The 11,793-nt window shown below is 33.0% G+C and overlaps 2 protein-coding genes across 2 annotated transcripts; both read left to right on the plus strand.

The window, feature by feature from the left end:
• The first annotated feature begins 2,091 nt into the window (after positions 1 to 2,091).
• On the plus strand, positions 2,092 to 3,818 carry LOC137398281 (clumping factor A-like). The gene is made up of 2 exons (XM_068084387.1): positions 2,092 to 2,752; positions 3,703 to 3,818. Exons 1-2 carry the CDS (start codon positions 2,092 to 2,094, stop codon positions 3,816 to 3,818), a joined length of 777 nt encoding a protein of 258 aa, XP_067940488.1.
• Positions 3,819 to 10,247: 6,429 nt separating this feature from the next.
• LOC137398282 (uncharacterized) lies at positions 10,248 to 10,805 on the plus strand. Its single transcript, XM_068084388.1, has one exon. The coding sequence runs from the start codon at positions 10,248 to 10,250 to the stop codon at positions 10,803 to 10,805; it is 558 nt and encodes a 185-aa protein (XP_067940489.1).
• Positions 10,806 to 11,793: the final 988 nt, after the last annotated feature.

The raw sequence follows: 11,793 nt of genomic DNA on the forward strand, positions 1-11,793 counted from the left end.
TCGTATTTAAGTAGCTTTAGTTAATATGGCCTTAAATATGTAGAATTATACAGTAAATATGTAGGTATAATAATAATAGGTACATAATAAAGTATGTGTCTTCTCAATTACATTATCTGATTAATAATTAGATTATATACTCAGATATAAGAATTAATATACCCATAATAATTTTTATTTGAAGTCGGATGTAACTGCAAATGACAAGGTTATGTTTTAACAACAAATAAAATAATTTTGAGTTGTCACCAAACTGTTCTAGGCACACACTGAAAGAAAGATATTTTGAATTAAGAATCAAAATCAGCTACTAAAATCAACATATATTGATTTAGACAGTAGTACATCTGTATAACGTCTTTTACCAATTTTCAGCTTTCTGTAGCCACCCCTCTACCATAGCATCAGACTACCATTAGTATTGTGAGTGAGCTGTCATGTTTGTAGAACTACAAGTCAAGAGTTAAGGGTGGTAAGAACTTTAAAAAACACTCTTTGTTAAAGTTTGTTATTTTTACTGAGATCAGTAGAACAGGAATTTGGCTACAGATTTTGAATCATAAACAGAAGAACCAGACAACCACACACTTCTTGAGCTAAAATGCTGTCAAAGATGGATTTGATCTGATCTAGGCATCAAGATTTGATATTTTAAATTTATGATATTATTTACTGAGTATTTAGTAAACCAGTTGGTTTGTTTTGCATTTTAAACTTTAATTTCTCTGATTTTAAACAGAAGATGCAATATATAAATTGTTTCAACAGTTTCTCTAGTCAAACAAGAGTGATGTGAACACATTTTGTAACCAGTCATTTAGGGGGAGGGTAGTCTAACATTGCGTGCTTGAGGGATTTTCTGAACAATTCTCATTAAATTCAGAAAGGATTATTCAGAAAGAAACAATAGAAATTAGAGAGAGAGAACAATAGATGTGCCAGGAGGTAGAACCAACCAGGGCATTTGGTGGCGAACGCAGAGGAAGATACAGGTTGACAGGAGAGAGAGGTAGTTGTGTAGAAGTTAGCTGCTAGTCTAAACGCACCTATTGGAAGTAGATGTCAAAGAACTTACAGAAATATTTTTCCACAGTATTCAAAGTTGGTACGTATCATCTACCCTACTTAATCTGTTCTCCTTTTAACTTAAATGTTTGTTAGTGTTCTTTTTATAGCTAAAATCAGTTTAATTTGATGAAAGTTTGAAAATGAGAACAGAGCATAAGTTGAGAGAAGTTGAGAAATATCAGTTTATATGTAAAAATAAAACTTTAAATAAGGAACAAACCGTTTTATGTTAAATTAGATATTTGCTTATTTGTTGTTTCGTTTCTCGGTCATCAACAGTTTAATTGAAGTTTCAGAGGATGGCTGAGAACTAACATCCTAAAGCATAAAACACACTAACACCTTTCCAGCTAAATTCTTCAACACTTCTGTAGTAAATGAGAATTTACTAAATAGTTTATTCAGTATGTAAAATTTATTTTCAAAAAGTCTGTGAAATGAAGTTTTTTGGTTTCAATGAAGATGGTAGATGTTGAAAGTTGAGAGTTTTGTAAATGAAAAATTGTTTTTTATCGATAAAAAGGTGCCTAACCTAACAATAACAATTTCGTATCATAGCCTTGTTAGCTTAGTTTCTCTTAAATTATAGGAACCTATAGATTGTGCAGCAAAACTATGGCTATGTTGGAATCAAGATAATTGAAGCATTTGCATCTTAAAATTCATGTTCTTAATATCTTGTAATTTAAATTAAATATGCATCGTTATACCTATTTGAATATTTTTCATACTGTTAGTCGAAACAAATTGAATAAAAAAGTGTTGCGAGAGAAAAAAGCGCTTTGTTATTTTTAACATAACAATGCCATCACTAAATCATTCAAACCAGTGAAGAGCATATATTTAAATTGCAAAGTTAAATTTTCAGCTCAAAATATGTTAACATGTAGTTTCCCACGATCTTAGTCGATGTAGTTTGGAAGCAAAGAGTCATAAGAGAACATTTTCAACATCAGATGGTTTCAGCCAATGGAAATCAAGTCTTAATCTTTTATGGTATCTAGGTTCAGAAACAGCACTTCCATGGCAAGGTTCATACCTAGGCTGATCGTGCATAGGCGTACTCATCTCTCCAAACAACAGAGATGGAGGAAACTGAAACAAACTTTGTACAAACTGGGAATACGTAAACTACATAAAGTGAAGGATGCTGATTCAGCTCTACATCGTGTGACTACCTTATGTAATACCATCTCTCGCTTAGATGAACTTACTGTCGATCAATTTGGATCACACATGGAAGAAATAACCAGACCAGAATGTAATGAATCGGTAAACTCTCCTTCGACATCAGGAAATGAGATGCTGTTTGACAACTTTCCACTGAGTGACTCAGAGAGTGAGTCAGACAGCGAGTCGGAAAGTGAGTCGGAGAGCAAGTCGGATAGCGAGTCAGAAAGTGACTCGGAGAGCGAGTCGAAAAGTGAGTCGGATAGTGATTCGGAGAGCGAGTCGGAGAGTGAGTCGGAAAGCGAGTCGGAGAGCGAGTCGAAGAGTGAATCGGAGAATGAGCTAGAGAGTGAGTCAGATAGTGAGTCAGAAGTCAGCCCTGAAAACATTGAAAAAGTCTTTGAGTCAGCATTTCAACCCGCAAGACCTGTTCTGGTAAATCCTACACTAACTCAACTATCAACTGATACAACATCGGCTACCATGCTTGGAAATGGTGAAATTACTGAATCAGGTAGATTGGCTTATCCTTGTGAAGAAATAGATACAATGTTGTGTTGATTATTGATGGTATTAGATTATCCTACTAAGTAATCTTACAACTTTTAGGTAGTAGCTCAAGTTTATTATTGAATGCAGACGCACTGGTCATTTTTAGTACCCTTTTCTCAGATAAGAACCAGTCCGTATAAATGACGGTTTAACCAATGTTTTGTTGATTAACGTAATCAACACCCTATAAAAGACCTTTCTAAATTTGAGAATCTAAGACTATGCTTTGAGAAAAGGAATCCCTAAGGTATGCGAAAAGGGTTTCCCAATACCTTATGTTAATTTAAGAACAAGAAAAATATAATAAGTTGTATTCGAGACTAAACTTATAGAAATATAAAAGTAGTTTCTAGAGACTTAGAATATAGTCACCCTCTTTTTTATCCAAAAGTTGACTTTTCCACTTAATCTGCTGACACGTCTGTCTGCCATAATGAAGCTGTATTGAAAAAGTCAAGTATATAGGTAAATATGTGTCCTTATATATGAGTTAAGAGTTAGCCTTAGTGTCCAAAAGTGGAATTATATGTTTCAACTCTTCAGTTCAGAGTTTTGGAATATTGTGGGTGCCTGGCTACGTCCTGCTGTATTCTATCAGTGGAGATTTCAACATATGTAATCTTCAACCATAATGTTAGGTCTGGTATAGATTGGTGTCAGATACGGAGCTTGCTAACGCATGACACATGTTATCATAGTCTGTGTTGAGAGTATAAACTTTTGAAGGCTATCTGAGATTTTCTTATGCCAAATTCTCATTGTTTTGGTAGTGCAATGAGGGGATTGGAACTGGAAATATGTTTGTAATGGTGATCCTCGGAATTTGTATATTTTGTCTCCGTGAGGATCTGTCAGGAAAGTTGATGTAGCTTGTTATTCACTTCATGTCTATCTCTACATGGCTGATTCTAGATATAGAAATGGTTTTGAGCTGCTTAGCTGAGGATGAATTGAAGGGAGACATAGAAAGTTTGAATGAAGATACTCTTATTGCTGCCGCTGCCTCTGCCGATTCAGCTTGCTGTTGACAACTAATGATGACACATTACATGGCTGCATCACTTCCCAGCACAAATGACAACACAGTTAAAAACACACTGATGAATGTATATGCTACACTGACACTTGATGCTTTCTGTAGATTTATAATCTATATACTTTCATGTAACTTCTACTAGTTTAAAACTGTAATACCATTTATTTATCTTAATTTCACTCATGATGTTCGAATTGATATAAACACACAAAATTTTTTTAACCTTTAAAAACTGTCTTTTTTACATTTTAACAAATAAATGTAAATGACACATACATTTGTATTGGTATATTTTGATGCTTCCATTTAGTGATGACAATTGTTCATAAGCTAATACAAGCATAATTTGAAACAATGAGGATTTTGTAAAAAGTATATGCATTTTGCATTTTATGCGAAAACCAAACTACAAATTGAAAAACTCATTATTAATGATGAATTTGTATTTCTCAGAAAGCTATCTCTAACAAAATGGCAAAATTGCTAAACAAGCTAGGCACAAGATGTTTTTGGCTGAACATGTTAATTATTCTATAAAAGGTCTGCGAACAAATCTGGTAGGAAAGTTTAGTTCCAAATGAATTTGGTTATCATAGCTTGAGATATTTAGAATTTTCATAGAGATCTGGATCCATGTCATGGACACTTTCTTATCTACCCTCAACAATGCTTAGCTTGGTTATTGCATTCTTCCTACACCTCAAATAAGACAATAAATATTGTAACTATATCTAACACTAAATTTATAGGGAATATGTAAAATGATGACAATCCACAAGTTTGTTGTTGATAGAGAAATCTTCTCATCCTAATTATGAGCTTTAAATGCATAAATCTGTATATATGTCATTTTAAATTTTCCAACGTACTCTTTTCATTTAATCAAATAAAAATATTTTGTTCTCTGTCTACAAAAAGATACCAGCTAAACTGAGCTATAATATTAAAACTCATAGCGAACTCATTTTTAATTTTTAAATCTGACAGCCTTTTTCACTGCTTTCAACATCTGTACAAAAAGTTCAATTTCATCATGTGAGCAGAAACCAATGGTCAACTACCCTTAGCACATTCCCTTTTTGTGTTATTTACACAAACTATAGAGACTTGTCAGGTTTTTGTTGAGTGAAAGCATTACAGAGTTGAAATATATTTTTTTATTTGCATGTTTGAACTGCTCAAAAATTCGGAATATAAATGACACATAGAAATGCTTAGTTCTGGTGATTTCGTCACAGCAACAGTGAATAAAACATAAAATATGGCATATTATTTAAGAGGCTGCCATGAACTCGACACTGTTATATAAAGCACATATGATAGAATCCAAGCACCTTACATTTAACGCTATTCGTAGGAAACCCGACAGCACCTGAAGGTCTCAAAAATCTAAGCAACAGTTTCACACTGTCTGGCACAAATAACAAGGCTAGAAATTCAGCAGTTTATGATCTCACATTATGTTCCCGCTAACAGTTTTACGACTACTTACTAACACTGAATATAACCTTATTAAAGCTAGTACCCTGATAGTCTAGTTTAGTGAGAGACCATCAGGAGCGCCGACAAATCACAGCAAAAAACTAAATATCTGCACATTTATTCTAACATGTCATTCCTCCAGTCTCCTAATTTTTGAAGCATCAATCCACCAAGCTGAAAGTCGTGGGTTCAAATCCTATTGACAGTAATCATTTTTCTCAATCTCAAACTGTTGTCTTGGACTGACATTGAGCCATGGTCAATAATATTTGTATTATGCTATCTGGTTCTTTAAACCTGAACTCTCATGTCTAAAACATTGCTGCTCATGAAGTATGAACAAAGTTGTGCTGATTATTCTGTCACAACATAAACTTGGGGCATAAGACGTAAATGTCACAAATGAGAAATAATTTATGTATATTTAATTCATTTAAATGAGTGGTCCTAATTGAACATATTACAGTTGCTTTTGTAATTCTTTCAATTCAAATCAGCTTAATTTGAGATTCAATTTGGTAGACTTACATGTTCACTGGTTATAAACAGTTACTTTTTAATCAATTGTGGTGGAAGCCAGCAGAACACTATCACTTAGTGCTCAGGTACTAACTAACTGCATGCCTGATCAGTCGATTGGTCAAAAACTGGTCGAATAAAAAAAGCCGGATGCATATAATAGTTGGCATAGTATTGTAATAATAGCAGCTTCATGGTTTTAAAAACTATCTCGTTGTGCTTTCTGAAAGCTTTCTGCTTTTTGTTACAATAGCCTTTTCATAATACCTTCTCTTTGTTCACAACTGTCAAGATGAACACAGCTAATAAAGTTTCTGTCAATAAACTGAATGTTCAAAGTATCTAAACAACACATAGCTATAGCCAGCTCGGCTAACAAGACCGGAGCCGGCATGGCTGAGGCAAACTCAGCAATTAAGGATGAAGTCGGCTCAGCTAGCAAGACTATAACCAGTTTTACTATGGTGTACCAGTCTACCATGGTGCTAGTATCCATAACAATATTGTTATAGCTAATAAAATCATAAAAAAACTCACGTTAACATAATCTATAAAATTATATTTAATATATTAGATATTTATGTTAACAAAAATTTTTAATGTTTTTAAGCTTTTAAGAAACTTATACTCTGTGAACTTTTGGCCGCAATTCGTAAACCTTTTTCTGAAAGTTTTTAACTAAGAGCATTGATATGTTATTTTTCTTAATTTAAAAAAGTTGATGTTTGGAGATTCACTAGTCAGATGTACTTTAAAAGAATGACAAAACACAAAGTATGTTTTTGTTTTAGGTGCTATACGATAAGTATTAATTTTGTCCTACACATACCTATAGATTTAGAGTTATCTTCTTAATGTAACTTACAATAATTAGTCTATGAAAAAGCCTACTAAAGTATTCATTTCAACATTTTTAGAATACACCGAGCACATTTTTCATAAAGCAAGCATTTGATTATTGTAGATAAAACTATTTATCTGTAAAGATCTCAAGCTATCATCTCTTTTGTTGACGCACTTAACTATTGTCAATGGATTCTGTCTAAATTGATTATCATGGAAAATGTCTCATGTGTCTCCAACAGAGTATCCCCAGCGTGTAGATGTGGCAGCACCCTAAATAGATGAACAACATATTTTTGGTAACACAGTTATTACATATCTACCAAAAGATATACCTACACGGAAATAACATTTAGTAAAATATGAGTGTGAGAAAATTAAACAGGGAGCTCAACTATCTTTCTGAGTTTGTAGTTGTGCCCCCTTGGCAGTAAGAGTGATCTGAACAAAACCAAAAGAACAGACTATACTGCTTGAGGATTTTTAGTTAATCAAGAAACTGAAAGCTACTGAAAGTAGAAAGTGAGCTCTTAGATTGAGCTATTCTTAATAAATTAAAAGAAAGTGAAAATATATTCCACATTTTTATATTCAGAGTCGGACATGATTAATAACCATTTGTTACTGAAATCTGTCTGAATTCTGCTCAAATTCTGAAAACATCTTCTTACGGCAAAGAATTTAGATAGTTTAGTATTCCATTTATCAGTATCCAATTCATACAGCATAATGCAGTATAAATTGTGTTATTCATTGTAAACATTAATATAAGATAACATGTTTTATATGATTTCTTGAAATTTTACATAAAAGACCAAGGTATGATATACTTTAATTTAAAATAATATACATGTACATCTTTATAACACCATATTATAAGTAATCTATTGTAAGACATGTATAATTTACTACTATACAGTATCAACAAAAATATAACAATATATATATAAAAATACGTATAAGCATAAATATACATGTATATAAATATATATATATATATTTATATATACATATATATAAAATACATATACTAGCTGCATTGTCTAATGTGACGATTTCAGCACTGCCTGAATAAATATGCCTAATTAACTTGTTTGTATAATCACTGGGAACTTGTTGATTTGTTGTCATTACAACTCACCTGCAGCATTTTAAGTAATGATGTTAGCTCTGGTGTAATCTCTGATGCCTTTGACATATGCTCTCTGTGACATCATCATTAAATTGAACTGTTTGGTGATAGGTCAGCATTGTTCCATCTTTTAGGTAACTCTGTCAAGGTTAAGGAAAGTTTTAGTCTTTTGACCAGACACCGGAAACGTCCTAGCTGGAAAAGATGCTTGTTTTATATTGGATAAAACTTATGAATGATTTAATACTAAAAAATTATATGGTAAAATGACCTAGAACCATCACTGCAGGTATTATTATCCTCCGACACATCAGTGTTACTAGTACTGCATGATGTACTTAAAGTTGTCAACAGTAACAATTGTCAGCAGGAGCATAACGTTTTAACTTAATTTATGGCTACAGCTGTACACATCAGTAAAATATATAAAAATGTATCAAAACATTTTAATCCAGCCAGTACTACGTTTATATAGTGCCTCTAACCAAATTTCAGCATCCTGTAGCCACGCCTATACCATAGCATCAGACTATCTGTAGTATTGTGAGTGAGTTATCATGTTTGTATAACTACAAGTCATGAGTTAAGGGTGTGAAAAACTTAAACAAAACTTTAGTTACTTTTCCTAAATGTTTGTTAATCTTTGCTAAAATCAGTAGAACAAAACTTGCCTACAGGTTTTGGGTTAGAAAGAGAGGAATCAGACAACCACATGCTTCCTATAGTCAAAAGGTTTTCAGGATCTACTGTTTCAAATCTCTGATTTGATTTACTGAGTAATTAGTCAACCAGTTTTTTAGTTTTGCATTTTAAACTTTGATTTCTCTGATTTCAACCAGCTTACACGGTATGATAAACTTTTATAACTTTTTCTATAAGCAAACATGTGGGGTTTGAAAACATCTTGTAACCAGTTATTGAGGAGAGAGCTAGTCTAACATTGCGTGCTTGAGAGATTTTCTAAACAGTTCTCATAAAACTCGGCAAGGATTATTTAGGGAGAAACAATAGAAGTCAGAGAGAGGACAATAGGTGTGCCAAGAGATAGAACCAACCAGGGCATTTGGTGGTTGACAACAGAAGGAGGTAGTTGTGTGGAAGTTAGCTGCTAGTCTAAACAAACCTATTGAAAGTACTGTAGATGCCAAAGAACTAACAGAAATATTTTTCCACAGTAATAAAAGTTGGTATGTATCATTTATGCTTTACAATCTGTCCTACTTTTAACTCAAATGTTTGGTAATGTTATTTTTACAGTTGAAATCAGTTTAATTTGATGAAACTTTAAAAATGAGCACAGAGTATAAGTCAAGAGAAGTTGAGAACTATCAGTTTATATGTAAGGATAAAACTTAAAATAAGGAACAAACCATTTTATGTTAAATTAGAGATTTACTTACTTTAACATTGGTATTTGGTTCTTAGTCAGCAACAGTTTAACTAAAGTTTAAAAGGTTGACTGAGAAATTACGTGCTGGAGCATAAAAGCATTTAAATCTTTGCACCTAAATTTTTTAAAATTTTGGTAGTAAAAAGGAGTTTACTGAATATTTTCTTCAGTTTGTAAAGCTTTTTGTCAAAAAGTCTTTGAATCGAAACTTTTTGGTCTTAAGTAAGTTTTTAGATGTTGAAAGTTGAGAGTTTGGTAAATTAAAAATTGTTTTTGTACTGTTAAATTGTGCCTAAGATAAATATAGCAATTCATTATCATAGCTTCTTTAGCCCAGTTTTCCTTAAATTAAAAAAGCCATAGATGGTGCAGCAGAACTATTGCTAAGTTGTAATCAAGATGATTCAAGCGTTTGCATCTTAAACCTCATCTTCTAAAATTCTTGTACTTCAAGTTAAATATGCATAGATCTACCTACCTAAATATTTTTCCTAATGTTATTTAAAACAAATTGAATAAAAAAGTGTTGCGAGGGAGAACACTTTGTTATTTTTAATAAAATTATGGCGTCACTGAATCATGCAAACCAGTAAAGTGTATATTTAAAATGCAAAGATAAATTTTCAGCTCAAAAATATAGTAATATGTAGTTTTCCACGATCTTGCATGATGTAGTTTGAAAGCATAGAGTTATAAGAGAGTGTGATCATGATCAGATGGTTTCAGCAAACAAAACCGAGTTTAATTTTCTATTCTTTTTAGGTTCAGAAAGAGTACATCCATGGCAAGGTTCATACCTAGACTGCTGGTGCATAGGCATACTCATCTCTCCCAACAACAAAGATGGAATAAACAGAAACAAACTCTGTACAAATTGGGAATGCGTAAACTACGTAAAGCAAAGCATGCTAATTCAGCTCTACATCGTGTGATTACCTTACGTAACACCATGTCTCGCTTAGATGAGCATACTGTCGACCAGTTTGGATCACACATAGAAGAATTGACCAGACTAGAATATAATGAACCGGTTAACTCTCCTTTAACATCGGGAAATGAGATGCTTGTCGACGACATTCAGCAGAGTGAGTTCGAGAGTGAGTCAGATAGTGAGTCAGATAGCAAATCAGAGAGTGATTCGAAGAGTGAGTCAGCAGAGTGAGTCAGAGAGTGAGTCAGATAGTGAGTCAGATAGCAAATCAGAGAGTGATTTGGAGAGTGAGTCAGAGAGTGAGTCAGATAGTGAGTCAGCTAGTGAGTCAGATAGCAAATCAGAGAGTGATTCAGAGAGCGAGTCAGAGAATGTGTTAGAAAGTGAGTCAGAAAATGAGTCAGAAGTCGGCACTGAAAACTTTGAAACAGTCTTTGGATCAGCATTTCAACCAGCTAAACCTGCCCTAGTAATTCCTACACCAACTGAACAATCAACTGCTACAACATCAGCTGCCATGCTTGGAGATGGTGAAATTACTGAGTCAGGTGTATTGACTGATGCTTTTGATGAATTAGACATGATTTTGAGCTGTTTGGCTAATGATGACATGAAGAGAGACTTGGAAAGTTTGAATGAAGATATTCTAATTGCTGCTGCTGCCGATCGAGTTTGCTTTTGACAACTAATGATGACATTACATGGCTGCCTCACTTTTTAGCGCAAATAACAATACAGTTAAGAACACACTAATGAATGTATATCATACACTCACACTTGATACTCTCTGTAAATTTATAATCTATATACTTTTATGTAACTTGTACTAGTTTAAAGCTGTTTGCAATTTCCTTTATTATCTTGATCTCACTTCTGCTGTTTAATCTGATATAAGCCCAGAAATTCTTTCTTTAATTCTTGAAAAATACTTCCTTTAATTTTTGATAAATCAATATAAATGTTACTAATATTATTAATGGTATGTTTTGATGCTTATATTTAGCAATGACAAATATTCATTAGCTAATACAAGCATAATTTCAAACAATGATGATTTGAGACAAATTATATGCATTTGATAATTTATATGAAAACAAAACTAAAGCTAGAAAAACTCAGTAAGGAAGGTGAATTTATATTTCTTCTGCAAAAATGTTGATCCTACAAACCAGACACAAGCTCTTCAAATAAATCTGATGAAAACACTTTAGTTCTACATGGGTTAGTCATAAGCTTACCATTCTCATAATGTAGCTTGAGATCTTTAAAATTTTTGAATCTCTAGAACCAAAACTTACTTGCTTGATTACTGAATTTCCTTCTACACATCAAACAAGACAATAACTTGCAAAATTACTAAAATTATAAGGGGGACATGTGTGGATAGAATCTAAGCAGCTTGCTTGAACCCGAATTCATATGAAACCCAAACACACTCTAATGTTTCAAAAAGGCAAGGCCCAGTTTTACTTCATATTGCAAAAATAACAAAGCTAGAAAGCTAGCTTTTGCATGTTTGTGACCTCATATTGCATCATGGTAAGTAGTATTTGTGTTATGCTGCCTGGTTCTTTAAACTTAAACTCTCATGCCTTAAACTTTGCTCGTAAAACATGAACAAAGTGAACATATATAGCAGCTTTACACTGTCTTGCAAGAATAGCAAAGCT

The sequence above is a fragment of the Watersipora subatra genome, chromosome 6 (assembly GCF_963576615.1).
Source record: "Watersipora subatra chromosome 6, tzWatSuba1.1, whole genome shotgun sequence".
Classification (NCBI taxonomy): Eukaryota; Metazoa; Bryozoa; class Gymnolaemata; order Cheilostomatida; family Watersiporidae; genus Watersipora; species Watersipora subatra.